Source organism: Sorghum bicolor, chromosome 8 (genome assembly GCF_000003195.3).
Source record: "Sorghum bicolor cultivar BTx623 chromosome 8, Sorghum_bicolor_NCBIv3, whole genome shotgun sequence".
Lineage (NCBI taxonomy): Eukaryota > Viridiplantae > Streptophyta > Magnoliopsida > Poales > Poaceae > Sorghum > Sorghum bicolor.
In genome coordinates, this window is record NC_012877.2 from 10,132,353 (window position 1) to 10,160,297 (window position 27,945).

The 27,945-nt window shown below is 50.6% G+C and overlaps 1 protein-coding gene across 2 annotated transcripts; it reads right to left on the bottom strand.

Moving 5' to 3' along the window:
• On the bottom strand, window positions 24,270–27,439 carry LOC8083097 (zinc-finger homeodomain protein 3). 2 transcript variants are annotated; one of them, XM_002442978.2, is made up of 3 exons: window positions 26,985–27,439; window positions 26,739–26,872; window positions 24,270–25,957 (listed from the first exon to the last, which is right to left on the bottom strand). In XM_002442978.2, exon 3 carries the CDS (start codon window positions 25,900–25,902, stop codon window positions 24,916–24,918), a length of 987 nt encoding a protein of 328 aa, XP_002443023.1. In that variant the 5' UTR covers window positions 25,903–25,957; window positions 26,739–26,872; window positions 26,985–27,439; the 3' UTR covers window positions 24,270–24,915. The 2 variants fall into 2 exon arrangements, with proteins under 2 accessions (XP_002443023.1, XP_021321592.1); XM_021465917.1 differs by lacking the exons at window positions 26,739–26,872; window positions 26,985–27,439 and adding an exon at window positions 26,249–26,732.

The following is a 27,945-nucleotide window of genomic DNA, read 5'->3' on the forward strand; positions in this document are numbered from 1 at the left end:
ATGAGGAAGAAGAGGGTTACACGCGGAGGAAAAGCCCGGCACTATCGTTGTGGTACCTGCCTGTGACCGACCGCTTGCGTGCACTATTCGGGAACCCAGAGGATGCCAAGCTCATGTCCTGGCATGCATCAGCTGACCGCAAGAAGGATGATGGCATGCTGCGGCACCCATCCGATGGCCAACAGTGGAAAGATTTTGACAAGGCATACCCGAAATTTGGTAAGGAGCCTAGGAACGTTCGGCTCGCGCTGAGTACTGACGGGATGAACCCTTTTGGTGAGCTTAGCAGCTCGCACAGCACCTGGCCAGTCGTACTCACCGTCTACAACCTACCTTCCCATCTGTGTCAGAGGCGAAGGTATCTTATGCTGACCATGCTTATCTCAGGACCGAAGCAGCCTGGTAATGATATCGATGTGTTCCTAGAGCCGTTGATGGAGGAAATGCAGGAGTTATTTGATGTTGGGGTAGAGATGATTGATGCATCCCGCAAAGAGAAGTTCACCCTAAAAGCCATCATCATTGTCACCATCACCGATTACCCCGGTCTCTTCTCACTATCAGGGCAGATCAAAGGGAAGACCGGCTGCGTAGTGTGCATCGACGGGACCTGCTACACTTACCTCCAGGGATCTCACAAGATGGTGTACATGAGGCATAGACGGTTCCTCGTCAAGAAGCACAGGTACAGAAGAAGTGTTATGAATCAGTTCTTCGCTGATCAGGAAGAGCCGTAGGGTGAAGCACCGGCGCAGCCTAGTTGGGGGCCAAAGGTGTATGAGATGGTGAAGGATATGGATCACATAGAGTTTGGCAAGAAGAAGAAGAAGGTACCAGAAGAAGAGGGGACAAAACAGACAAGGAAGCGAAAGCGGGACACGAAGGAGGACACCGTACCGCCTATGGTCCCCGTCGTCCCTTTCAAGAAGAAATCAATTTTCTTCAAGTACCTGTCATACTGGAAAACCCTGAAAACACCCCATGCCATTGACTGCATGCACCTCGAGAAGAACGTCTTCTATAGCACCATCGGTGTCCTACTAGACATCAAGAGCAAGACGAAGGATGGCCTCAAGTCACGGTTGGATCTTGTGAACCAGGGCATCAGGAAGGACCTTCACCCGGGTCCGACTCATAACGGCAAAGTCGATCTACCAGGTGCGTCTTACAACCTAAGGCATGATGAGAAGATTGCTATGCTCAAGTTGTTGAGGGGTATCAAGGTGCCGACCGGTTTCTCTTCCAACATCAAGAGTCTGGTGTCCATGAAAGACCTCACACTAGCCGGCTACAACTCACATGACTGTCACGTCATGCTGACGGTGTTCCTTCCAATCGTGATTAGGGCTATCGGTCTAGAATACGTGAAGATGGTGGTCACTCGGATGTCATACTTCTTTAACCGTATCACCCAGAAGGTCATCGGTAAGGCTGACCTACCTGTCCTAAAGGAGTTCATTGCAGAGACCCTCTGCCAGCTCGAGATGTGCTTTCCCCCATCTTACTTTGATATTATGCCACACCTGATGATGCACATGGTTGATCAGATCGAGCAACTTGGCCCCGTGTACCTACACCAGATGTGGACGTATGAGCGGTTCATGTCCACCCTCAGCAGATACGTCCATAACCGTGCTTACCCAGAAGGCTCTATGATCGAGGCATACACAACTGAGGAGTCCGTGAACTGGTGCATGAGGTACATAAGAGATGGGAGAGCGATTGGGATGCCTGTCCATCAGCACGAGGGCAGAACCGCGGGGTTGGGGTGTACTGGACGCAAAGTACGCACCGATATACCATACAAAGATGTGGAACAAGCTCATTACAGTATCCTTCATCAGTTAGTGAGTATGGAGAAGTATGTTGACAAACATGTAGAAGAGATCCGCGCCGCGCATGATGGACAACACACAGAGGAATGGGTTCAGAAAGAGCACAAGAGCACTTTCCTATCCTGGCTTAAAGAGCAACACGTACCCCTAGAAGGCTGCCCTGATGAAGATACAGATACCGTTAAGAAGCTTGTGCTTGGTCCGTCCACCCAAGTCACCACGTGGCAAGGGTATGATGTCAAAGGGTACCGATTCCACACGAAAGAAAAGGACAAGAAGAGCGCCGCACAGAACAGCGGTGTTCGATATGAGGGTGTCGACGAGGCCACAAACTCGAGGACGCAATACTATGGGCAGGTCGAAGAAATATGGGAACTTGACTATGGCAAAGACGTTCGCGTAACCGTCTTCCGATGCCACTGGGTTAACCCAAAAGCGGTTGTGGTGGACAATTATGGGCTAACCACCGTGAACCTCAAAAGTACCGGCTACAAAGATGATCAGTGGGTACTTGCAACCAATGTCGCGCAAGTGGCCTACTATATCTATCCGGAGGACACAAAGAGGCATGTGGTTGTTTCAGGAAAGCAACGGATCGTTGGAGCTGATGGGGTACAGAGCCCAGAACAATACAACAACTATGAAGAGCTCGAGCTATTTACCGATCTACCAAAGAAGGTGAAGGCCATCGAGGACCGTTGCAACAAGAGTGGAATAAAGCCGTGGGCCCGACACGATGGTGAGGTGCGGTCTGTGAAAGCGCCTGCACCAAAATGAGAGAACTATTTAAGATAATGGACAATTATTGTAATACCTATTTTTAAGACAAGTCTTATATTTAATGAAGTAGTGGACAATTACATAGCACAAATCTATATGTAATGAAGTAGTAGTGGACAATAATTGTATAATATCCCTTTTTAAGAGAAGTCTTATATTTCAGCTATTTAAGATATGTAAGTTTTGTAATTCAGCTATTTATAAATTTCAATTTATTAATATCCCTGTAGCTAATAACAAATGTCAAATTATCATAAAAAATTATAATATAAAAAATAAAAAGCATTGCAGTAAATAAAAAGCATCTGTTCAACGTTTAACCGCAGCGGGCTTCTTAAAGAGCCCGTTGCAGTAAATATTAACTAAAGCGGGCATCTTAAAGTGCCCACTGCGGTAAATGTTTACCGCAGCGGGCCTTCTTAAGTGACCGCTGCGGTTAATATTTACCGAAGCGGGCTCGTTAAGAAGCCCGCTATGGTTATTCCCGGCCTATAAATGCACCGTCCCCTCCTCTAATTTTTTCTAAGTCATTCGTGTTGTTCTTCCTCACCCCGAAGGGCTGCCAAATTTCAAACTTCCGCCGCCGCCGTCGCTTCGTCCCCGTCCACCCTTCGCCGGCGCCCTCTCGCTCGGATCGTCCACCGGCGCCCTCTCGGATTCGCCCGCTTCGTCCCCGTCCACCGTCCGCTGCCGCTTCGTCACCGTCCACCATCCGCGGGACCTTCGCCGGCACCGTCCACCGCCACTTCTTCAACGTCTCCGTCCGCCGTCCGTCGCACTTCACCACCTCTTCGCCACTAGGTATGCTCGCTCCCTTCTATTCCCTTTCTTCATTAGCGGGGCCGAGCACCCCAAACCCTAAGCGTCCGCGCCCCTGCTCGGCTGCTCCTCTGCTCGGCGCCGCCCCTGCTCCTGCCTGGCTGCTCGTGCCTCCCGCTGCAGCCTCCCACGGTCTCACCTCAGCGCCAGCGCAGAGCCACACCATGGAGGCAGGCAGCAGCAGCGCGCCCAGCGGCCCTGCCTTGCTGACACCCTGCGTCGTCCCTCAGTCTGTGATGCCATCTTAGAAGCTTATATTGTATTTGGACTCTCTGATTTAAAGCATAGGCAAAATTTTAGATATTTGAGGTCACTGAAAAGAAGTTATATATTTGGCTTGTTACCAATTTCTGCTACTACCATCTTATGGAGAATAGTTTGTCTTTTAGATAATGGGAGAATAGATTGTTTCAGAGAATAGATTGTTTCCCTCTCTGTTATAAGATTGAGCTGCTGGGTCAGATAGGTACAAATTCAGTTGCTGAGAACTGACAATAATTGTGTTTGGTTCTACTTTGTATTTGCTTTAAACTGAAAAAGATGGCTATTCACTTCATATCATTTTAGCTGGTTAGGAGCCCCTAAGCTTGCTGCATTTAAACTATATATACTTGGACAATTGCAAAATTTCAGTAAATAATCATGTCCATCATCTTTATTGTGATAAATAATTTCTATGCTCTAAGATATTTGCACATCTTTAAATAGTTTGCACATAGAAATGGCGGACGACCCGTTTCAGAATTGGAGGGAGCCTACCCCTAGCTCATCTTCAACTAGCTATGCAAGTGGCGCGTCTGTGACCCCACCGCAAAAGAAACGTCGAACCGAGGAAGACGTAGATCCGACGTACAATCCGGCGGATGACGAAGCCCACAGTGCACAGATCCCAGTTGTGCCTCGTGCGTTAGACTTTGGGTCCGGAGAAGAGAACAGACATGAAGAAGGCCCCGCTCCCTCCACGTCAACCTCGGAATCCAAGCAGAAGCGGAGGAGGGGGCAACACGGGAGGCACCAAAGGGAGTTGACTGACGTGGTGCACGTGATCCTTGAGGTGGGGCCAGAGGGAAACCCAGTGAGTCCGCAAGAGGTACTTGGCCGGTTCAGCAACCAAGTGTCCTGCATAGTCAGGGATAAGGCGTTGATCACTTGGCCGAGCTGGCACCAAGTCCCGAAAGACGTCAAGGGCAATGTATGGGGTGAGGTTACCCGGAAGTTCAATTATCTCGAAGGTGCAGACATGGAGAAGTGTTGTGAGTGGGCCATGCACGTGGCTTCTTGTGCCTTTCGCAACTTCAAGTCAATGCTGGCACGGGAGTTTCTGAAGAAGAAGAAGTCACCCTGCCAGAAATACACTATGGTGAAGGAGCATGTGTGGGAAGAATTCTGCCGAATGAGGACGACCGCTGAAGCAGAGGCAAAGAGCGCCAAGTTCAGTGCTCTGGCGAAACAAAACAAGCATCCGCACCACTTGGGCATGATTGGCTATGTCGGACATAGGGCTCGATGGCAGGCAGAAGAACAGGCTAGACAGGCTGCTGGGATTCCCGATCCGTACGAAGACGTCGATGTCAGAGCTAAGGAGTTCATGTATGCCCGCGTTCCAAAGAAGCTAAAGCCAGGCGCGACCAAGTACAACGAGCCGCAATATGAGGAGTTGGAGAAGGCTCTCGTCGAGGCCGCCAAATCTAAGGACAACATCGAGGTCCGCAGGGGCCATGACTTGCTGACCGAGGTCCTCGAAACCCCAGAGCGTCGCGGCCGTGTTCGTGGAGTCCAGTGCAAGATGAGCTGGAAGTTGGTCGAGTCATGGCAGGCCGACGCATCCGCATACAAGTCGAGGCAGAAGTACAAGGACATGTTGTATCAGAAAGGCTTCGAAGAAGGCATGGCCGAGGTGATCAAACAATCAATAAAAGAAGCCTTCACGAGCAATGAGCCTGAAATGGTGGCGATGAGGTCACAGATGTTTCGCGAGGCTGGCCTGGCCACGGCTCCACTACAACAACCGCAAGGCTGCCGATGATCGAGGGTCAACCAAGGCACTGGACCGAGGACATCCAGAAAGACACACACATCCAACTCCTAATCCCGTTCGGAAGATCCAAGAAGATGTATATAGCTAAGGGAATGCTACATCCCAAAAGCATAGATTTCAGCCCAGAGGAAATCCCAGAAGGCTATGTGGTCGTGACCCCACCCTGGAATGTGCCAGAGGAAGAAGAGTACGAATTGGACCTTCCAAACATACAACACGTCAGATTTCTTGGGCAGGCCGTTGGTCATGAAGTTCTGTGGAACAAGGAAGACATTGAGATCATTCCACCGACACCAACTCCGACACCGACACCAGGATCGCAGCCATCAACTGTCGGATCACAACGATCAGTGGCTGGATCTTGTCCCCCCGATGATCCTGATGGCAGTGGCGATGATGCTGAAGGCGATGGTGAGGACAAGGGCAAAGGACAAGGTGATGGCGATAGCCATGGCCAGGACAAGGAGAAGGCACAAGACAAGAACGATGGCGGAGATAAGGAGAAGGCACAAGTAGATGAGGGGGACAAAGACATGGGTGCAACCTGTGCCCCTCCTAGAAATAGTCCGCCTCGGAGCCCAAGCAGACAACAAGAAGGAGGCATGGAGGAGGCAACAAGGACTAAGACACCACCGCCAACATCTACTCCTATGCTTGAAGCCCCTCCTCCACCGAGCAAGAATGCAGGCATGACCGCCACAGTGCTCCCGTACACTACTACATCTGAAAGGTATGAGACAAACAAGCATAATAATCTCTTAACGTTTCTAACACATGAAATGGTAATAACATTTGTATCCATGTTTTGCCAGGCCTACAAATACTCTACAGATCAATCTATTTCCTGAGGCGGAAGACTGTCCTGGCCACTATGAGCTTGGAAAGTTCATGCTACCTAAGGCCCAGCTCATCGACGACGAAAAGTGGGATACAAGGAAGTTCCACCTGTGGTATATGGAAGCGGCAAAAGCCGGGATGACAGGTTTCACCGTCAAGATTCCCTCGGAGTTGTTCCACTTGCCCGGTGCCGATATTCAGCTGCCTGTGGACTTCCAGGACATGTACAACCTATTGCGGGAAGAAGACCTTGACATCGTCCAAATCACTTTATTCTCTCTGTAAGTGATGATTGCGACCTTCATAGACCAATCTCTACATTTGTATTGGAGAACTATATGATTTTTAGGACACGATGACTTGTCCGTGCAGGTTGACGGTCACTATTAGCAACAAAAGGCACCATCCTATTCTATACCTCTCTCCAATGCATATTGCTGAGAGAGTGATCAAGGGTTTCCAGATAACAGACCCAGAGTTGACCGTGCGGCAGAGGGAAAAGAAGTACGAAGAAAACATGAAAGAGGAGAAGAAGAAACTGTCAAGGTACATCTTTGAAGTAATGAAGAAGCTCAACCCAGATGGGCCGCATTGTATTATGGCTGCCTATCACTTTGGGTAAGTCAAAAACATCCATGTAGAGCAAAAGTTAGGGTCATGCCTTCTCGTTGACATAACCTATACTTGTTTCAATGGTGTAGAAATGACCTAGCCGGCGGCCACTGGGTTGCCTTCCTCGTCTATCCTCAAGATGGCCGGGCTGTCATATTTGACTCATTACAGGTAGCAAACAAAAAGGGATACAAGGCCTTCGAAGACTGCTTGAAAAAGTAAGCCACCGAGCTTCTTGATCCTTTACGGTTATCGATCATATTCAAATTGATGCTAACACTAATACACTTCGTACAGCGCTTATAGTGCATATCTCAAGGATCCGCAATGCTGGGATCGGAGAACGGAGAAATTCAAGAAGAGGCATAAGCACCACCTCAAAATCCGACGCGATTTCCCCGTAAGTATATTTCAAAGGTAGTTCAATCATGCTTTTAGTATATATGTGGTCTAATGCTTTTGTATTGATCGTGCAGTGCGCCAAACAACCCTTAGGATCAAAGGCATGTGGCTTGTACACATGCGAGAACCTAAGGGAAAGCAAGGAGTACACCAACAGCTGGAAGAAGCTCAAAGAAGCAGTGAAGAATCGTGGAGAGACGATGAAGAATGAACGCCAAGCTTTTAAGCAAATCAAGGCGGACATGTGTAAGTTCATCCTAGAGAAATGCGTGCTCGAAGGCGAACCATTCTTCGACAATGAAGGTGAATTGGCAATTTGACCAGAGTTAGAGAAGCTTAGGAGATGGGACACCATGCTACGGCCGACGGATTACACCCACGCAGTAGAATTGTGATGTGTAGCGGATTCGTGGGTTTCATGTGTATATGTGGATATGATGAGAACAACTAAGTGGATTTATATATTAGGTTGTGTCTTATGAATTGAACTGCTAGGCATATGTGTGTGTCTATATATATATATCTTCTGTTTCTGAAATGAAATCTAGATTCTGGAATTTGCAAATTGTTTAAATACATATGCAGCAATGGTTCTGCAAAAGTTTTTTTTTAAAAAAAACACGTAACCGTGGCGGGCAACATAAGGCGACCGCTACGGTTAATATCAATATCCGTAGCGGGCAACATAAGACGCCCGCTGCGGTTAATCTATTAACCGTAGCGGTCTCGTTCGCCCGCCACGGAAGTGGCCACGATTTACCGTGGCCTTATGGCCATGGCGGACGCGTTTGCCCGCTGCTGAAAAGGGAAAACGCCCGCCACGGTTATTCTTTCTGCAGTAGTGTACGTCCTGCGTCTGATTGTATTGGATTGAGAGAATAATGTCCTAGGGGGTCCCTTGCCCCTCCTTATATAGTCCAGAGGGCAAGGTTACAGATCTGGAAACTAATCCTAGTCGGTTACAACTGCCATAGATAGTTTGATATCAATCCCATATCTAACCGACCAGGATCCGGCTTGATCTCCACGTCTTGTTTCCTTGCGCGAAACTCAAAGCAGTTGGATCAAGCCTCGGACCGTCTTCGTGATGGGCCAAGCCTCCTAGCCCAAGTCTAGCCATAAGGGTATAGGGGTTTATACCCCCACAGCTAGTCCCCGAGCACCATGTATTGTGATGTAACACGCTATCTTGAACTTCTTCGATCAGCAAGGCTTGACATCTTCGATTAGCATGAAAGTCGCCCAAACAGTTGCAACGGTATTTTGACCAACTCAACAGATAGTTGACCAACACTGACATCGAAGAAGCCGGTTGTTCGAAGAATGCATGGTGCTCTTTCGAAAAAATATCTCTTTTCTCGATGAAGTGTGCCCACTGTACTTTTATTAAAAATACAGTCCTTCAAAAAGCAAGCACATTCACTGCAAGGTGAAGTGTGCCCACTTAGTCCCCGAGCCTGGTAGTAGGTGACGTAGGCACGTGGTGCCAGGGTCAAAAAAGTCTTCATAGAAATTCTAAAATTAAGATGCGTCGCCAGATGCATCGTACCGATGTAGTCCCCGAGCTTGCTGGAAGGCGAAGTATGAACCTTGTAGCAAGGTCTAAAAAATTGGATTTACCAGTCCCCGAGCATATCATGCTCGTTTGGAATTGAATAGACTAATCGACCAGTCCCCGAGCATATAACGCTCGGTGGTCGGTACAGTCCCCGAATTTTCAAATTGTGGACTGGTCGACCAGTCCCCGAGCGTATAGTGCTCAGATTGGTCGATGCAGTCCCCAAGTCTCCAAACTAGCAGACTGGTCGACCAGTCCCCGGGCATATAGTGCTCGGTGGTCGGTGCAGTCCCCAGGTCGCCAAACTGGCAGACTGGTCGACCAGTCCCCGGGTCTATAGTGCTCGGTGGTCGGTACAGTCCCCAAGAATGTCACAGTCCTCCACCAATTCTGCTTGTTATTTTAGAAAAGCATCTTGCCACATTAATGTGTGATGTGACGAGGCATCCTGGCGTATTGTCAGATGGTTGCGTGAAAAGGAGCGCTGGGTAACTGTGCAGCCGCTCTTTGCGTGGTTCAAGAAAAGGAAATCATCAATTTTACAGAAAAGCCACCGTATTAACTGCCGGTAATTATTGAAAACCGAAACGCCGCATCCGCCGCCGGGCCCGCCCACTTCCCGAGAATGCAGGAAGTGGAAGACGTGGAGCCGTTGCCTATAAAGACTCAACGCCACGACCAGAATCTTTACCCTGCCTTTGCCTTCGAGCCTTCTGTTCTTGCCATTCCTACCCTCTGCAACCTCCATCCTTGTTCGTTCAGCTTGCAATCGCTTCTGCAGCGTCAATGGCGAAGAGTGACTCAAAGAAAAGGAGTGAACTGATGGCGAAGGAGTGGAAGAAATCCCAAAGCAGCACGAGGTCCCTCAACGACCTCGTCGGAATGGGGCTACTTCACAACCAAGAGCTCGGCGGCTGGAGGGCGCCGGAAGGGGAAAGCTACCCCGACCCCCGTGCCGGTGAGATCGTAGTCTTTGAGGATTTTTTCAAGAGGGGCTTTGGGATTCCTGTCCACCCTTTCCTCCAGGGCCTTCTTCTTTACTATGAGATCGGGATCTGCAATCTGCACCCGAACTCAATTCTTCTTATCGCCACCTTTATTCATCTGTGTGAGGCCTATGTTGGGATAGAGCCGCACTTCGACCTTTTCCGCTACCTTTTTTGCCTGAGGAAGAAGGGAGCAGTTGGAGGCGCCAAGATTGCAGGTGGAGTATACCTCAATCTGCGTGATGGGATGAAGAACCGATACCTCAACTGCCCGTGGAACACTTCTCTCACCGAATGGTACAAGAAGTGGTTCTATATCAGGGAAGAGCCAGGCAGCTCCACGTTCTGCGACGTGGGCTACATCCCCGAGAAGAGGGTCAGCTGGACGGATCGCTCGGCATTCAATGGTCAAGTGGCAGACCTGATGAAACTGATCGACTGGTCCCGCTTAGACGGGCCAGGAGTGGTCGGCAACTTTATCGTGCGTCGGGTGATGCCCTGCCAGAGGAGGGTACACTCTGCATACGAGTACGCGGGAGCCAGGACCCGACCAGGATGAGCCCCGACGATCTGGAGAAGGCGGAGGTGCTGCAGCTGATGAACGAGTTGTTCAACTTTACAGACGACAACTTCGTTCGAAGCAGTGATCGGGTGCACGCCTTCAAGCTGGGGCGACCAGCTCCTAAGGTGAATAAATAATGTTACTGACTAGTATTACTTTTTTGATTACTTGTTCTCCCAGTTATTGACATGTCTTTTGGTTCTACTGCAGATTGGAGACGTTGACCGGTGCGCGGTGTACGTGTCACTGGCACCTGGTATGAAAAATCCTACGGGGGTGGACCCACCAGAAGACGACGCTGCTCGGTGTCCTCAATACACCAGCAGCGAGGAGGAGCAGAACCGTCCCGTCCCAACCACCGAGGATAGAGTAGCGGGGAAAAGGCCACTGGTGACGGATCCGTCCCCTGCGGAGGCGCTGCCGGCGGAGAGCAGCCAAGCACCGAAGCACCGTCGGCTCGTCAGGATCACCGATGATGACGACGAGGAAGAGGAGGCCTCCCCCTCTTTGGTCTGAAGGTCGCGCAGTCGTCCGAACGTCGCGCCGATCACTGGCGATCGAGCGACTAGTGACACCCCTGCCCCTCACACCGAGCCGACGCGTCTTGGGGCGACAGAGGCGGCAGCGACAGCCGGTAGGACCAGGAGGAGGGTCTTTACGGCGACGCATAGTCGCTCTGATCTGTAAGTAGAAAAAATCTCTTCTTGACGCTTCCTCTATCATCATTTTTGTTTTTGCGTTTGTTACCGCAACGTTTGACATAGGTAAAATGCCATATTTCTGTTAGTGCGGCGTCCGACGTCGATCCCGACAATGTTCCTGGCCAGAGGACAGCCGAGCCGGCGGCCGTCGTCAGGGACGCAGCGCAGCAGGCCGCCCAGGAGCAACCCGAGGAGCAACCCGCTGCGACGACCGCCGCTGAGAGTGCCGAGGAGCATCCGGCTCCGGCGAGGACCCGAGCGGGCACCCCTGTAGGGGATGATGAGTCTGCGAGGATGCCTCCCCCGAGCGGTGTCGCGGAGGAGCAGGACAGAGCTCCGACTACCCCGTCTTCTGAGGGGAGAAGGGGCCCGACTCCACCCCGAGCGGAGGCTTCTTCACCAAAGGGCTCCCCTGGCCGAGTTCAGGGTCCGGTAATGCCTGTGGCCGCGGCTGGAGGTAGTGTGGAGGGCGAAGAGACCCGGGCGGCCTCCGACGACGAGGTAGAGGAAATCCAAGGCTGTCCCCATGATGGTCGCCAACATGTTTACGTGTGGCGCCAACATGGGGACCATTTCATTGGTCACGAAGAGCTCGCGGAGACGGAGGAGGCCGCGAGGGTGGAGCGCGCAGCCAAGCGTCTTGTTGACGAGGTTAAGGTAAGTGGTCTTGTGCTCTGCTTGAGATGTTTATGCACTATTGCTTACTTTAAAGCATGATTCCTATAGGGCGCAATGAAAACGGCGAAGTACTGGAAAAGGTGCTTCAACCAGATTGAGGGAATCGTGGCCGAGAACAAGGCCCTGTCCGTAGAGGTGGACCGGCTTCGGTCGGAGGCCGAGGAGAAGATGGCCGAGATGGGTGCTCAGGAAGAGCGCCTGCTCGATCTCAATCGGCGGTTGGCCGACAAGGATCGGGAAAGGGGAGGTCAGTCATGTATTCCGAGCAGCTGTATGTAGCCACGTAGTCATTTTTGTTGACCAGAAATTGCTCTTGCAGACTTGGAGGAGGAGGTTGCACGCCTCCGACAAGAGAAGGAGAAGCTCGACCAAGAGCTTGCCGGGGCACTGGAGACCGGGCGCCGAGCTGGCGAGGAGCTAAGCAACAAGAGTCGGGAGGTGACTGGTAAGAACCGTATGCCCTTCTTCTTTGTTTGCTCAACATTCCTTGTCTTGTGCGCGCACTAACTTCCTGCTTGGTTCTCAGTGCTCAAAGTAAACACCAAGAAGCACCTCGACGAGCTGATCAAGGACCAGGACTCCTGGAAGGCCAACTGCATCAAGCTTTGGAAAGGAGTGGCCCCGGTGCTTGATTTGATCAGCCCCGAGCTCCCTGAAGACCAGCCCCGCGCACCAAAGCTGACAACCTTCGTGTTGGTCTCCTTGATCTGTCGTCGACAGTGATCGGCGATATCAACCTCTGCCGGACAGCAACTCCCCCCGACCAGCCTGGGTCAGATAGGTCGGCTAGGGAGTTGTCGGGAGCGTCGAATGCCAGAGATGGGCGATCGACGCCTGCAGTCTCGACCAGCCAGGCGCCGGTGGCCCCGACCCCTTTGACTGGACGGCAAGACCGTGCGGGTGATCAGCCCGAGCAGTAGGCCTGTAGAGTAGTCTGTAGGAATAGACTAGCAACCGCCCAGAGGGGTGTGTATTGTAAACTTTGTATGTAAAGTTTGTAATAAAGATTGATTTGTCATGACCATGGTTTTGAGCGCTGCAACGTTGTCTGAGTGATGTATCACTGGGTCGATAATCTTTAAGGGTCTTGATCCTAGAAAGAGATTGTAGCACTTGTCGAGAGTTCTGCGTGTAAAAAAGTATATAGCGAAAAAAAGAAAATTTTATTATTGCGAATCATAAGAAATTTACAAACAAAAGGTACTGGAACTTATGGATAGAAACGGCGCAGTTTGTCTATGTGCCAAGAATTAGGCAGGCGCGTTCCGTCTGGGTACGCCAATCTGTAAGATGTAGGGCGTGTGACTTCGGCGACCACAAAGGGTCCTTCCCAAGGCATGGATAACTTGTGCGTTCCTTCTTGGCTTGTTTTCCACTTGAGTACCAGATCGCCAACCACGAAGGAACGGTCTTTGACGTTCCTGTTGTGATACCGCCTGATGGCCTCAAGATACTTTGCTGTTCGAAGGCACGAGATTAGGCGCTTTTCTTCCATGCAGTTGATTTCAAGCTCCCTGGCGATCTCGGCCGAAGACTGGTCAAAGTTTTCAATTCTTGGAGACCCAAAGGTTATGTCGGACGGAAGCACTGCCTCGGTGCCGTAAACCATGAAGTAGGGTGACACACCCGTGTTGTGACTAGCTTGTGTTCGGAGGCCCCAGACCACGGCCGGTAACTCTTTCATCCATCGTCCAGGTGCTTTGTCGTTCTCGGTGTACAGCCTTTTCTTTAGAGCATCGATAATCATTCCGTTCGCGCGTTCTACTTGACCGTTGGCCCGTGGGTGAGCTACTGACACGTACTTTATGACTATGCCCCTGTCATCGTAGAAGTCCCAGAATGTAGTGCCAGTGAACTGAGTGCCTAGGTCGGTGATTATACTGTTGGGAATCCCGAATCTGTGTATGATTTGATTGAGGAACTACACAGCCTTCTCGGAGGTTGCTTTGACCAGTGGCATGTACTCGATCCACTTCGAGAATTTGTCGATTACTACAAAGACGAACTTGAAGTTGCCGGGGGCCGGCTTAAATGGCACGATCATGTCAAGACCCCAGCAAGCGAAAGGCCAAGATGACGGAATAGTTTGAATTTCGTGAGCAGGTACGTGGGTCCGCTTGGCAAAGAACTGACATCCTTCACAATGTCGGACCAATTTCTCGGCGTCGGCGACCGCAGTTGGCCAGTAAAAGCCTGCTCGGAAGGCCTTCCCGACCAGTGTTCTGGAGGCGGCGTGGTTGCCACAGGATCCATCGTGTATGTCATCTAAAAGCTTGATGCCGTCATCTTGGGATATGCATTTGAGCAGTACTTTGGAACTTGCATTTTTTTGCTTAAGCTTGCCATCCACCAGTATGTAGTTCTTGGATCGCCGGATGAGACGCTCATTCTCCGTTTTATCTTGAAAACCCGATCCGTCCGATATGTACCTGATGAAAGGGGCGCGCCAATCATAGTTGCTGGTTGCCGGAGCGGAGTCGTCTATGAGCATTGCCTCATTGGGTTGCTTTTCAACCAGGTCTGTGCCCACACTTGGCGCGTGGATGTCCTGAACGAAAATGCCTTGCGGGATCTGGGCCCGAGATGATCCTATCTTTGACAGCGCATCCACTGCCTGGTTCTTATCCCGGACCACGTGGATGTATTCTATGCCGTAGAAATTGGATTCCCTTTTGCAAATTTCTTTGCAGTAGAGGTCCATCTTTTCGTGGGTTGTGTCCCATTCTTTGTTTAGCTAGTTGATGACCAGGGCAGAGTCGCCGTGAACGTAGAGGCGTTTGACTCCCAGTTCGACAGCCAGTCGAATGTCGTGAAGGCATGCTTCGTATTCAGCGACGTTGTTCGATGCCTGAAAGAGAATCCTAAGGACGTAGCATAGCTTGTCCTTGTTGAGCGTCATGAAGAGTATTCCAGCGCCAGCACCATTGATGTTTAAGGACCCGTCGAAGAACATTGACCAGTGGTCGGAAGTATCGGAGAGGGGAGGCTCGTTGAGGTCCATCCATTCTGCGATGAAATCGACCAAGGCTTGGGACTTGACGGTAGTGCGACTCTGGAAATCCAAGGAGAATGGGCATAGTTCCATTGCCCATTTTACAATTCTGCCATTGGCGTCCTTGTTGCGTAGAATGTCCCCCAGGGGGAAACTAGTGGTTACCAGACCCGATGACCATCGAAGTAATGCTTCAGCTTCCTTGAAGTTATTAAGATGGCGTAGATGAGCTTTTGTATCTGAGGGTACCTGGTCTTGGACTCGTTTAAGACTTTGCTTATGAAGTAAACTGGTCTCTGAACTTTGTAAACATGGCCTGGCTCATCCCGCTCGACCACCATTGTTGTGGAGACAACCCTGTTGGTTGCTGCTATGTAACGGAGTAGGTCCTCGTTGGGCTGAGGCGCTGTAAGAACGGGTGGCGAAGTGAGGAAGGTTTTGAGCTGGGTGAACACAGCGTCGGCTTCCTCTGTCCAGGCGAATTTTTCTGACGCCTATAGGAGCTTGAAGAAGTGGAGGCCTTTTTCTCCCAGTCTAGAAATAAAATGGCTAAGAGCAGCCATACATCCGGTGAGCTTTTGAATATCCTTGACGTTCTTGGGTGGTCGCATATAGAGCACTGCTTTTACTTTTGAGGGATTCAGCCGTATGCCGTCGCGGCTGACGACGTTGCCGAGCAGTAGACCGGAGGGGACCCCAAAGATACATTTTTTGGGGTTAAGCTTCCACTTGTATTTATTTAGTGCCTTGAAAGTTCGGTCTAGGTTGTCGATTAGAGTGCTCACGTCCCTTGTTTTGACGACGACGTCGTCTACATAGGCCTCGACGAGGTCATCACGAATCTCGTCGTGGAGGCATTGCTGAATAGCCCGTTGATAAGTGGCTCCAGCGTTTTTGAGTCCGAAGGACATGGTCGTGTAGCAATATGCGCCGAAAGGAGTGATAAAAGATGTTTTGATCTGGTCATCTCCCTTTAGCGAGATCTGGTGATAACTAGAGTAGCAGTCTAGAAACGAGAGGAGTTCGCATCCGGCCGTTGAGTCGACCACCTCATCGATGCGAGGGAGACCAAAAGGATCTTTAGGACAGTGCTTATTGAGATCAGTGTAATCAACGCACATTCTCCATTCATTATTCTTTTTGCGTACAAGAACCGGATTGGCGAGCCAATTGGGATGATACACTTCTTTAATGAATCCGGCTGCTAGAAGCCGCGTTATTTCTGTCCTAATAGCCTCCTTTTTGTCACGAGCGAACCGTCGTAGTTTCTGCTTGATAGGTCTTGCGGTCTTCGAGACGTTTAAGGAGTGCTCGATCAGGTTTCGCGGGACGCCGGGCATGTCCGCGGGTTTTCACGCGAAAACACTTACGTTGTCCCTGAGAAACCTGACGAGCGTGTCTTCCTATTTGGGATCCAAATTGGCCCCGATAAGGGCCGTCTTCTCGGGGCTGCCGTCGACCAGCTGTACTTCCTTGTGCTCTTTGGATTTTGAATTTTTCCTTAGAGTCTCCTGCTCGGGTAGTCGAAGCTGGTCGGGTGGAAGCTGCGTGGCTTGGGCCATGGTTTCTGCCATGCGGATTGAGAGGTCAATTGCCTCGGTGATCTTGAAACTTTCCTCCTCGCAAGTGTATGCGGTATAAACATTGCCTCTGACAGTTAGGACGCCTTTCTCTGTTGGCATTTTAAGGACCAGGTATGAGTAGTGCGGAACGGCCATGAACTTTGTCAGCGATGGTCGGCCCAAGATTGCATGGTAAGTTACGTCAAAGTCGGCGACCACGAAGTTGACGAACTCTGTTCGAAAGTGGTCGGGCGTTCCGAACTGGACAGGCAGCGTTATCTGTCCGAGGGGTACTGAACTTTGACCTAGCAGGACTCCCCAGAATTGTGCATCATATGATTTTAGTTGTGCCGGGGTTATCTTGAGAGCAGGCAAGCTGTTGCGAAAGAGGATGTCAATAGAGCTTCCCCCGTCGACGAGCACGCGCTCGAGTCTGATGGTGTTGATGCAAGGATCCAGGATTAGAGGGAAACGTCCTGGCTCTGGGATGGCGGCCCACTGATCCTTCCTGCTGAAGGAGATCTCCCTGTGCGACCAGGGAGGAAATTTTGGATCGGCGATCAAACCGTCTGTGCTGTCCACGTTGAGGCAGGCTCTCTTTAGGAGCTTTCTTTCTCGCTTAGACTCGATGGAAACTTTGCCTCCGAAGATAGAGTGGACCGCGTCGGTGGGATTGACATACTGGTGTCATGGGTCCCTATCCTGGTCCTCGTCTTCGTCTTCGTGATCGCGCCCGTCGTGCTTCTCGTTTTTCTTGGCGGAATCGTCTTGAGCAGCCCGCCGCGTGTAGATGCGTTTGAGGACACGACATTCTTCCATCGTGTGATTAGACTTGGGGTGGAGTTGGCACGGTCCCTTTAACGTCTTGTTGTAATCTTCCTGGTAATCCCACCGCCCGTTGGGGCGCTTGACCGTATTCACCTCGTGGTCGTGGTCGCGAGGGCGCTTGCCCCTGAAGTCATCACGATTGTCACACCGCCTATCCCAACCTTCTCTATGGCCGCGGTTGTCAGGGCGACGATGGTTCCTGTTATCAAAACGACCACGACTGTCGTCCCGTCGAGGAGGCTGGTCGGGACCTCTCGCATCCTCTCGGATGAGCTTTTCTGCGCCATCGGCGTCGGCGTAGTTTTTTGCCGTGGCAAGGAGCTCAGCCATCGTGGTCGGCCTTTTGCGCAGTAGCTTGTTCCTTAGCGCTTCGTGGAAGCGTAGCCCTTTGATGATGGCGGATATGGCCTCGTCGTGAGAAATTTTTGGGATTTTAAGGCGCATATCCGAGAATCGTCGGATGTAATCACGCAAAGGCTCGTTTTTCCTGTCCCTTATTCTCTCGAGGTCGTATTTGTTCCCGGGCTGCTCGCAGGTAGCGATGAAATTGTCGATAAACGCTTGGCGCAGTTCTTCCCAGGAGTCGAAAGAGTCCTCGGGCAGGCCCAGGAGCCACTGATGACCAGCCTGGTCGAGGACGACTGGGAAGTAGTTGGCCATGACGTGCTCATCTCCTGCTGCTGAACGGACTGCAATCTCATAGAGAGTGATCCAGTTCTCTGGGTTTTCCTTGCCGTTGTATTTTTTGAGCTTCTCGAGTTTGAAGTTGTGGGGCCATACGACTTGGCGAAGGTGTGAGAAAAACTGTCTCAGGCCGGGAGGACCGTGCATGGCATCGTACTCAATGTGCCGCAGGTTTTCGTGCAACGCTCTTTTCGTGGCGCGCCTGTTGATGCGGTCCCTGGCGTCCTTGGGAGGGATGTTGTATCGTAGATCCCTGTCCTGGTTTACTTCCTGACCACGCCCACGATTCTGCTCGTGGTAGCCGTCGGCGTCCCGACCACCGTTGCCACGCCGTGAATCCCTCCGATGATTATTGGGGGAGTGGCTACGGTGGTGCTCGCTGGGTTGTGGTGAGGTCCGGCTGTGATGAGTCTGGTCGGAGGAGACCTCTGTGTAGGAGATAGCTTGGACCCTTTTGAGTAAGGTGGCTGTCTGTCCCATCGCGGCGATCAGATGTGCGCGTACGCTGGATCGGACACCCTGGCACTCGGGAGTATCAGGAAGTCGGTCTAGGTTTGCCATAGCAACAGCTACGTTAGCACTTGGCGTTTTGTAGACTTGCTGATCTCCGACCATGTCGAAAGCGTCACTGAGGTTATGCGGCGGGAGTTGCCGTTCCTCGTCCGCGCGTCGCCGAGCATGGTCGGTGTTGCGCTGTTCGCGGAGCTGCTTCTGCTCGTCTGACTCTCCATCGACAACCGGTTCATCGTTGCTGACATTGAAGACGAGATCTCCCCGCCGGGGCGGAAAGACCGGGAAGCGAGAGAAACCCGGAGGGTACGGTGGTAAATCCAGGTCGTAATCTTTGTCCTCAGAGTTTATAACCTCGGTGGGGATGGATCCAGTGCTGGAGTTTGTGCTGGAAGCCTGGTCGTTTGGTAGTTCTCGGATCGTCACCATGTTGACGTAGTGACGAGCTGGTCGACTGCTCCGTTTTGGCAACCAACCCGCCCTGTTGAAAAGGGATTAGATGTGCCGTGAGTAGTAAACGGCTGAGTTGTTTAGCCCGTAAGGAGGACTCTGGTCTGGGTCTGCCTTGAGTTCGGCGGACCGCCCCGTGGGGGTGGAAGTTATTGTCAGAGACGTCCCCAGCCGTTCGTGTGTGACGACACGAGTTGGCCAGCAGGAGTCAAAAAAGTCCGTCGGCGCGGCTCGATCAGATTGGCGTGAGATCCCATCTACCAGTCGGAAAGCTTCGAGGAGCCTGAGATCGGCGCGATCAAGGGCTCGGAAAAGATCCGAGTTGTCGACCTTCTTTTTTCCCTTGTAGCGAGGGAGTGGAGGTCGAGTGCTCGGCGCCGGCGTGATCGAAGTTGACGTCGCCGTCGTCCCAGATCGGATTTGGGTTTCTTCCAAAATCGTGGTCGTGAGGCCGCCACCCTGAGTCATCCACGTGATCTGGCCGACAGTGAACGTGAGACCTTCAGGTATGACCGCGAAAGCTGGAACGATGACCATCTTGTTCGTCGAGAGAGCTGTACGTACACCCCCTACCTGGCGCGCCACTGTGGACGAAAGCTGGTCGGCAGTCTACCTTGGGGTATACCCACGGTAGTAGTTTATCGGTAGACGGTGCGCAAGCTACGAACTTGATGGTGACACAAGACACGGACAAGCTTTTTATCCAGGTTCGGCCGCCGAGTGGGCGTAATACCTACGTCCTGCGTCTGATTGTATTGGATTGAGAGAATAATGTCCTAGGGGGGTCCCTTGCCCCTCCTTATATAGTCCGGAGGGCAGGGTTACAGATCTGGAAACTAGGTTACAACTGCCATAGATAGTTTGATATCAATCCCTATTCTAACCGACCAGGATCCGGCTTGATCTCCACGTCTTGTTTCCTTGCGCGAAACTCCAAGCAGTTGGATCAAGCCTCGGACCGTCTTCATGATGGGCCAAGCCTCCTAGCCCAAGTCGGGCCAAGCCTCCTAGCCCAAGTCTAGCCATAAGGGTATAGGGGTTTATACCCGCACAGCAACAAGCTCCAGATCTAGTCAGGGGCAATTTCTTTGGAATGGACTGAACTACCCTTGGCATAGGGGCCCATGTTTCAGCGGGTAAAACAAAATAAATGCTTTCCATGAAGAACCGTAGGGCCAGTGTCGAGCCCGGCCACACCTGTGGTGGGCACGACCTCGCCAGTGCTGGGCATGGCATCGTCGGGGGCGAGCATGGTCGTCCATGGTCGGCGCGACCTTGCGGGTGGTGGGCGTGGGCGACCGAGGGCGGACATGACAACACCGGTGGTGGAGCTCGGGCACGGGGTGGATGGCATCAGGGCGGAGGGCGCGGCCTCGCTAGTGGTGGAGCTTGGGCATGGGCCGGGCGTGGGCAGTCCCACGGCCTCGTCGGAGCCCGCAGGCGCGGCCTTGTCAGGGTTGGGCGGCGCGGACAGTGCTCCAGCGGCCACGGTCGAGGCATGTGACCAACGACGGCACCTGGCCACGAGGGCATGATTGGGGCTCCAATTTGGCGCGAGCTTCGATGAGGATGGGGTGCAACTGTGGTGGTGTGGGCGCCTGGTAAGGACATGAGAATAAGAAAGGAAAGAAAGAAAATAGAACAAAGCATTATTTGTGTAACCCGTGACACCTCTTGAGGAGGTCCACCATTTTAGTGAATCTAGCCCTCAGATTCACTATTTTGGTGGGTCTGGATTTGGTGGAGTTAGAGTGTTTGACAAACTTTTCGTGGAGCGGAGATAAACTTGATAGATGTGGAGTTGGGGGAGCTATCCCAAACAGATCTTTAGCTATATGAATATATGTTATGTCTTATATGCAATAAATTCCTTTAAACTCTACTCTTCCGTTAATGTTTGAGTCCTGTCTTATAAAATATTTTAGGTAGTAGCGGATGGCTTACTGTATCGTTAGTTTTAGTACTCAAAGTTGTAAAGGACATGGAGATAGATAATACGATGATGAGCATTCTGTCTGTAGTTCGTATGAACAGCTGTTGTACCTACGTGTTCCAACAAGATCTTGAAGCACTGTTTGATATTTCAGGATGACCATCCGGAAGAAACAAAGAGAATGTTGTGAGATCAGAATTCCAGAGAAGCCACTACTCAACTAGTTGAGCACTTGCAACTTGCATGAGCCACCTCTCCATCAAGGCTCTACGTATTGCTCATACTAATGCATGTATTGTGGATTAAGTCGTGTCAGCTTTCTTGATGGATGCTTTGTCGTTGAAGTTGTTTTGATCGTCTCTCTAGAAGATGCTTTGCTACCACAGCTGTTGAAAGCGCGTCTTGTCTTCCCTAGGTGGATGCTTCGTTACTACAGTTTCACTGCTCTCAGTGGCGGAGCCAAGGGGGGGCTGGCTGGGGCCATGGCCCCCCCTAACATTTGTCAACAAAATTTTTTACTATTATAAATTAATGATTTTTATTTATATTAAAAGAAAAATATAACAATGATGTCATATATATTTATTAATATCATCTAGATAATAAAATTATACTTCCTCTATTCTAAATTATATGTCATTCTAAAAAATTTGGAGAGTCAAATTATCCTAAATTTGACTAAATTTATATGATAAGATAACAATATTTATGATACCAACTAAGTACCATTAAGTTCTTTATTAATTATATTTTTTTGTAGTATATCTATTTGCGATATAAATTTTTATAATTCTTTATATAATTTTGGTCAAACTTGAGATACTTTGATTTTCCAAGATTCTTAGAATGATTTATAATTTGAGATGGAGGAAGTACAAATAACTAGATAATACAATGAAGCACCTTAGAAAAACTGAGATGCAGATCTTAAGATTTACAAAATTATCTCAAACATCTTGCTATTAAGGGTTTATCGTCTACCACCAAAATAATAACACATTTGATCCTAAAATACATATAGTGTGAGCACCTATATCAAGTTGATGAATTAAGCTAAATGGTCACTAATTATGCTCAATTTTGATTAGTTGAATTTTTTGGTTGGCCTCCCCTATGTATAATTTCTGGCTCCGCCACTGACTGTTCTATAGGCTACCACTCTGTTGATGTCTTTTTTTTTGTCATATGTTCAGTCTCTTAGGGTGTTGTGGTTAAGGGTCCTTTTTCCTCCGCTTTTCTTTTGGTGCTCATTGTATCTTTGGGACCGTCGTGGTAATCCTAAGATTACATACAAGTCATTTGTACTTTTTCAAAACTCTACTTCCTCTTAATGAAAAATGTGTCTCAAGGTACGGTTGTCAAAAGAAAAAATCTCACAAGAAACACATTCAATCATGAAAAAAATCAAATTGTGATTTTTAGTTTCACGGGACCATGATCGGTGTGTCTTACATATAGCGCTCCTGACAAAGCTTCTCTGATAATGTGTCTTGGGTATAGTGCTCATCGCTAAAGACACGGGGTGGAGTGTTCGTGTGCTAACACATTGTACACGAGGTTGACCTAAGAAAGTTGGCTAGGCTGAGTTTTGGTCTGGGTGTTACTGTAATTCGTGTCTAACACTACCCCAAGTGAACCAAACACTAGCAAATTTGACAGCCTTGTTTAGGTTTAACTCCAACGCAATTCTAAAGCGACCCACTCAACAAAAAAAAAATGAGACCCTGCCTGAGCAGGCAAATCTCCAGCGTTTGAAAGGTTGTTACTCTACTTTTAAGAAAACCGATTTTCACTTTTCATAACGCTTGACTGCATGCTTACTAGTATTTTCTTGACCCCCATTTATTAGGATATATGAATAACAAAATAAATAAAGACTGTGGCCGCGCGCCTACGACATAGTACTTATTTAGGGAAACACCGTACAGATTCCGTATGTGTTGTTCGCTAGTGTCGTCTGTAAAAGTCACTCATTTCCGTCGTGCGAGAGCAAATGCTACTGCGCTGCGCTAGCACTACTATTGCACTGCACTAGCATGCCGTCTCGTCTCGTCTCGTCTCGTCGGCACTCGGCAGTCGCTCGTCACCAACCTCCGTTCAGCGTCGCCATGATTAAAAGCATGCTTGCCCAGCTGCCTTCAGACAGCACGATGGAGCACGTTGGGAGTTCCCTGTGGCTGTGGCTGTGCTCGGCCCTCACCATGGATCGCCAGCCAGGCCGGCAAGCGGCAACCATGCATACACGACACTGTAGCTAGGCTGGTGCAGGGCAGCAGTAGCTTCCCTTTAATCCCTGGCCTTTTTTGCCGTTGGCATCGGTGCTCCTGCTCCAGAAGCGAGAGCTTGACAAATGACAACACGGCGCAGCACAGCACCAGCACAGGCATCGGTGCTTTTCTTTGCTTTGCTGGGAGAGTGGGAGTAGTCTACTGCTCCTACATCAGATTAGATAGATCATAAGATGGAGGAAGATTGGATAAGTTTGGACTGGAGCTGGAGCAGCACTGTGTGTGTGCTGTGATATGAAGTTATGAACACTAGCTCCTAGTCTGATCTCAGGTGATGGCTGATGGAGGAGGGAGGGAGAGGGTGGGCAAGGCCAAGGCCAAGGCATGCATGCATTGCAGTTGCAGACTTGCAGGGGCCCAAAGACATTCTGGATTCAGATTATTGCCAGGCAAACTGGCAAATAAAACCACACCACCAGATGGGGTCCTCCATAACCATCCAGTGGCCAATCAGGCAGCCGATTCAGATCTAAATAAACTGGACCTCACCTGCTCTACCTCTACCTGTACCCACCCAGTACTGATACTACTCCATGGTTCTTGCCCATGCATGCATGATGCATGTGTTGCTGCTCCCTTCAGAAGCTGCACTACTTGAGAGTTTGGGGGTTTTTTCCTCAGGCGCAGAGATTCTGCTCATTGGTGAGGAATCAGAAATGTAAACTTGTTCTTTCTTGCTTCCCTTCCTTGAGACAAGAGGTAGGAAAAAGGAGGAACTGAAACGGGAAAAAAAAAACAAAGTTCTTTCTTTTTGTCTGATGAAAGCAATATTGAAATGAGGCGTGAAAAATCTGTGACTGTGAGAAAACCCCTGGAAATTCAGTCTCAGCTGGTGGCCAACCAGCCAGAGGGTTGAGCTCCAGCTCCCCCAAACCAAAGCCAAATCAAATCGAAAGCACTATCAATAATGCTGCTTCTAGCTAGTGTCCACTGCACGGCAGATCTTGCTGCATTACAGGCAGGTTGCTGGTTGCACACACACACACACACACCAGTAGTACAGTGGTACAACGCAGCACAGACAGCACGGCATTAAGTGGCTATCCATTTTGGGATCGCCTCGCCGCTCGCCACATGCTCCCCTGCCCCCCTGCACGCCCACATCTTCCCTCCAGGCCCCAGCAGCAGCAGCAGCCAGCACCACCAATAATTCAGGCTCCCGAGTCCTCCCCCAGATTGCATAGCATTTGCATCACCGTCTCTCTCACCAATCATTAGCCTAATCCGGTCATAAATTACTAGATTCTTTCAGTTACAGACCTGCTAATATTAAGTAACACTAACAACCATGCACAGCAGGCAGGCAGGCAGGCATATCAGATCATCAGCAACAGGTGCTGATCAATCACTAGTACTCACTCACTGGCTGACTGACTAAATCACTAGAGAAACACCACCGCAACAACAACAACAACAACAGGAGCATGATGAAAGGAACAACACATGACATGAGAGCGGGAGAGTGAGTGATTCTCAGTCTCACCTCCCACACCCTACCAGTCACTCAAGCACTAGCACTAGCAAGTCAGGGGGCACCAAGAACAAGAGCAGCTACAGAAATCAAGAAGAAGAAGAAGAAGAAACAGAAATCCATGGAGACTCAGCATCAGTAGTTTGGTTGATGGATATGGATGGATGGAACAGTGGAAATGTGGAATGCAATGCAGCTAAGCTATAGCTAGATTGATGAGATCAGCAGCAGATTAGCAAAGAAACAGCTTCCTATGCAAGGGTGAAGTGGCCGCCGCCGTCGTCGTCGTCGTCAATCGTCATCAGTGAATTCAATCAGCATTAGACTCTTGATCAATGTCGTCCAGGTCCAGTCCTGAAAAAACATTGGTTGGTTGATTGGTTGGTCGGTCACTCCAGCCGCAGCTGCGGCGGCGGGCTCCGGCTGGGGCTCCGTCCGGGCCCGCCGGGCTCCGGGAGCGGCATGCCGAGCTGGCCGCCGTGCGGCCCCTGCTGCTGCGGGTCGCCAACGCCGTCGTGGCCGCGCCGCGCCAGGGTGTGCTTGTTGTTGTGCATCCACACCTTGAGCACGCGCCGCTTCACGCCCACCTCCTGGCAGAAGCGCTGCACCGCCGCGTCGTCCAGCTTCTGCAGCCGCCACCCGGCCTCCTCCGCGAAACCCAGCATGCGGGCCTTCTGCTCCGCCGTGAACTTGGTCCGGAACCGCTTCCGGGCCGGCGGGCCCTGCTGCTGCCCGTGCGCATGTCCCGGCGCGTTGTGCGCGTCGTCGGACTCCGCGGACGCCGAGCTGTTGTGGTGCTGCTGCTGATGGTGCATGGCGCTCAGCGGCATCACCATGCGCGTCGGCGCCGGGGGCAGCGCCGCCACCAGCAGCCCCCGGTGGTGGTGCGCCGCGGCCAGCGGGCTCAGCGGGCTCAGTGGATGGTGGTGGTGGTGGTGGTGCCCGTGCCCGTGCAGCTGCCGCGCGTCGCCGCCTCCGCCCCCACCCGGCGGCTCCTTGCGGTGGAAGTTGCGGTGGCACCCGCACGCCGAGCACCGGAGCGCGTCCAGCGACCCTTCCTCGCCCGCGGGCATGAACTCGCCGCACCCGTCCGTCGCGCTCCCGCCGATGGCCGCCGCGTGGTTCTTCAGGCACTCGCGGTACCTCACCCCTGCTCCCCCGCCTCCTCCTGCGCCGCTCACGGGCACCACCGCCAGCTGCCGGTTCTTGGCCTCCTCCGCCACCACGTCCGGCGGCGACATGTGCCGGCCGTTCGCGCCATGGTTATGCTGCTGCTCGTGGTGCCCGTGGTGCAGCCCCAGGTACGGCGAGCCTCCGCCGCCGCCGCCGGCATGCATTGCCATCGGCAGCTCGCCCTGCGTCCCGGAAAGATCCATGCCTTGTCGCTCACTTCCTCCGCCGCAGCAGCTCCTGTCCCGCGCTGCAACAAATCTGCAATGGCGCGCGCGCACAAACACACACACAGCACAAACAAACAAACAATTGAAACAAACAAAACAAAGTAGCCGCAGCAGGAATTTCAGCAGGAATGAAGGTGAAGTGAATGCAAAGACGACAGACAGCTTGGAGGTTCCAAGCAACTCATGATGTATGAGCAAACAAGAATCTGGCATGCCTTGGGACGCTCAAAAAGTGAAGAAGGAAGGGGAGAGAAAAAAAAAAGGAAAAAGATTGGGATTCTTGGGGAGAGTGAGAGAACAAAAAGTGCTGAGGTTTGTGGACCTTGCGGTGGCCTTGGGATCTTGCAAGAAGATACCAGTTGCAAACTCCAAGATGGGGGGTTTAACTCCTCTACTGCTAGTACTCCTACTCTCTATGTTTCAATTCAATGTCTCTTGGGCTCCTCACCATGGCCATGCCCATGCAGAAGAAGATCAGCAGTAGTAGGACTAGTAGAATGGTAGAGGAGGATGGATAATACTACAGATACAGTGGCTGCTCTGTGCAAAGGCTTTGCATTCACATCACTCCTCCTACTTGGCTTGGCTACTTGGTTGGTGTGTGTGGTATTGCTTTCCCCTGTGTAGGCATGGACCAGCCTTTGACCTCTACTCCTGCTCTAGTATGTTAAACATTCTTTGCTTTTGTTGTGAGAAGAACAGCGTAGAAACAAGAGGGGGGGAGGGACAAAAAACACAAAGGTGAAGGCTGAAGAAGAGATGGAACAGCAAAAGAAACAAACAGAAATGAATAGAATAGGGAGTAAACAAACCTTGTTGTGGTTGCAGCGAGGGGCTTAATCAGGACGGCAAGGAGGGAGCAAGCTCATGCCTTGTCAAACCTTGATGGCCGCCATTGCTGGAAGGAAACCACCTTCTTGTGGTTGCGGCCTACTACAAACTACTACTGCAAAGTGGTAAGGAAAATACAGGGGAAATGTCAAGGTTTAGAGGCAGTATAGGCTATGAGCTAGATATGCATGGCCAATGGGGGGGAGAGCTTGCTGTATGCCTCTCACATGTGGTGCTGTGTGAGGGGATGGATGCAGCAGAAATACTCCTCCAAGCTTCTGCTGCTTGCTTTGCTTTGCTTGCACTGTCAGGAATCCAAGCTTGTTTCAGAGAGAGAGAGAGAGAGGGGGGCAGTGGCCTTGTGTGGTGTGTCAGAGCTGTACTACTGCAATGGACAATGGTGAGAAGAGGGCCGGAGCTACAGGAGCTGAGCGCGTCCATGGATGTCCCCACCCAGAATTTTATTTTTATTTGAAATTGAAAATATTTAGAATAATGAGTGTTTTGTTCAGTTCCTTTCTCCTCTTTCCTTTCCTGTTTTCTGAGAAAGGGATCGGCTAGAAAACGAGTTTAAGCATTTAATTCTTTTTGTGCGCATTCTCAAAAGAAAACACACACACACATTATGCTGCATGCTATGTATACTTTCTTTCTGAAATATAACTCGATGCGTTTTATCCTGTAAATTGAGTGTAGAGCATGGCTCTTGATTCCTTCTGTCCCATTCTCTTTTCCGTCTGGAATATATAAATAAAAACCTTGTGTAAATTCAAAGAAATGATTTGTTTTGCTTGTATTTATCCCTGGTATGGTATCCACAAGTATTTATAACTAATAAAACTGTCTATTATATTCCCCCATTTTGTTCTGGTGTACAAATATCTTGTTTCCATGGTTGATCAAATTTATGCAAACATTATAAGTCTGTATAGTCAATAATATTTGTATACTCCCCATGTTTTCACTTGAAGAATTGCTACTATCAAATTCTTTATGCCTCTCCATGAAAAATACTAGAACGAAAACTGAAGGTCACACCAGCAAAGGCAAGTTCTTCACCAATATTTTCCTGCCACCTGTGCTGTGCTCAAGCTATTCCAATAATGGAAGCTTCTTTTGGGCAGTCAAACTTGTCCAGAACAATGGGAGCAAGCATCAACCTAACTAATGGAAGCAAAATCACAGTTA